The sequence below is a fragment of the Chinchilla lanigera genome, unplaced genomic scaffold (genome assembly GCF_000276665.1).
Source record: "Chinchilla lanigera isolate Chin_1 unplaced genomic scaffold, ChiLan1.0 scaffold00012, whole genome shotgun sequence".
In the NCBI taxonomy this organism is placed as follows: domain Eukaryota; kingdom Metazoa; phylum Chordata; class Mammalia; order Rodentia; family Chinchillidae; genus Chinchilla; species Chinchilla lanigera.
Window position 1 is genome coordinate 27,619,600 of NW_004955413.1, and position 1,727 is coordinate 27,621,326.

The window sequence follows — 1,727 nt, forward strand, 5'->3', positions numbered from 1 at the left end:
TGGTTCTCAAGGACAGGGGCAAGAGTGACCTGTTGTGTGGCATGTATTCCCAGGGGTTTCTCCACATCGGGATGATACACGCACATCCCCAGGCAGGCCTCCTCAGCTGGTGCATGGCGGGCCAATTGTGTCATCACTTCTCTGTGCCATGATAGTTCTCGACCGCACAGTGGTGGCTGAGTTGAGGGTGGGCGCGCGCCAGTGCACACCACCACACAGCTTCCCAGGTGCCAGCTGCCCACCTCCTGGGTGCCTGCATGGCTAGGGGCCGGCCCAAAGGCCGGCGCTCCCCGCTGCCAACTTGAATCATTTTGAAGCCATTCCCATAGTCCTTGTCCATGGGAAAGTTGTCTTCCACAAAGCCAGTCCCTGGTGTCACAAGGTTGGAGACCACAAGACTAAAGCTTCAAGCTGATCAGATGAAAAGAGATCTGGGGGTGGATGGTGGTGATGGATGACCCTTATTCATGTACTTTGTACCACCTGACACAAAGTTAAGTGTGACCCCGCAGGTAGAGCTTAGTTGTAGACTGCCTGCTGAGTGTACACAAGTCCTTGCATTCAACACAGACTAAGCAAATCAGCAGCAAACCAGGACAGAGGGAGAGAAACAAAGATAGAGAGAGAGAGAGACACAGAGAAAGGAACAGATGCTCATGAAAATGCATTCAGGCCTGTGCAGTAGAGATACCATAACTAAGTTACCATATGTAAGTTTGATCCTGATATTAAAAAAAAAGAAAAAGCTTAATTTCTGATAGTTTCCTGGAGGATTACCTTTAGGCATTGGTTGTCTTTTGTGACAAGTGTATCTGGGGTCAAGGATGTGGGTGGGGATGGGGTAGTCAGACTGGGGCCTGGGCTCTTTGCCTCCAAGATGCCCTGAAAAGGGAGCAGGGACCAGGTACACAAGATGCAAGCACCTGCTGAGAAGGGCATGAAGGCCCCGCGCTTCACAAAGCGGCCCTCACTGTCCAGGAAGTGTCCAGGGTGGAAGCGATAGAGCTTCTCCCAGACCGTCTCATCGTTCAGCACAGAGGACAGGTTGGTGATGAGCGTGGTCCCCTGTCGGAAGGTCTCTGGCATGAAGTGCACCAGGTGAGGAGCCCAGAGCCCTCCAGTAAGCACGCAGGGGTAGGAGGTCCTGCCCCATGCCCGGACCCTTCCAGAAGCCCTCAGCCCCAGGCTTCTCAGCATGGCAATGCCACATGGCAATACTCCCATGGGTGCCTAGCTGCCACCTGCTCCTGCCTAGAGCAAGTCTTCCAACACTCTCTGGCTTGTTTTAGTTTATTGTCACTATTTAGTTTATTGTCACTTGTTTTAGTTTATTGTCACCCTGGCGGCTCTGTGGGGACAGGGCAGCTGTACATTTACAGCATTGCACACACGGATTGGGTCACCTGGGTGCTCCTGGCCTCACCTGGGAGTGGTCATGTTGGAAAGAGGGACCCCACACCTATCTTGAGGATGAGGAAGCCCTGAACTTCAGTGTCACGGGACGTCATGTGGGGTGTACCCAATGGGTCAATGTGCCGAAAGAACTGTACCTCATGAATCACGGCATTGGTGAAGGGCATGCGGGCCTGGTCCCCCATCTCTGGGCGCCGCCCCTGGCCTATCACTTCATCGATCTCCTGCTGGACACGGCCTGCACAGACACGCATGCCCCATGGGGGTGGGGTCAGTCCTGTAGGGACTCCTACCTACTACGCGCTCCTCCTACC

General features: G+C 54.0%; 2 protein-coding genes across 2 annotated transcripts in view; both read right to left on the reverse strand.

The window, feature by feature from the left end:
- LOC102007982 (cytochrome P450 2D17-like) overlaps window positions 1-1,727 on the reverse strand; it is a 134,027-nt gene that overhangs the window by 97,990 nt on the left and 34,310 nt on the right. The window lies entirely within an intron of this gene.
- The window catches only part of LOC102013405 (cytochrome P450 2D17-like), a gene marked incomplete at its 5' end in the record, with an annotated part of 18,178 nt that continues 17,869 nt past the window's right edge, over window positions 1,419-1,727 (reverse strand). Inside the window, 1 exon segment of the mRNA XM_013511462.1 lies at window positions 1,419-1,651. Coding sequence (XP_013366916.1) covers window positions 1,434-1,651 — 218 coding nt within the window.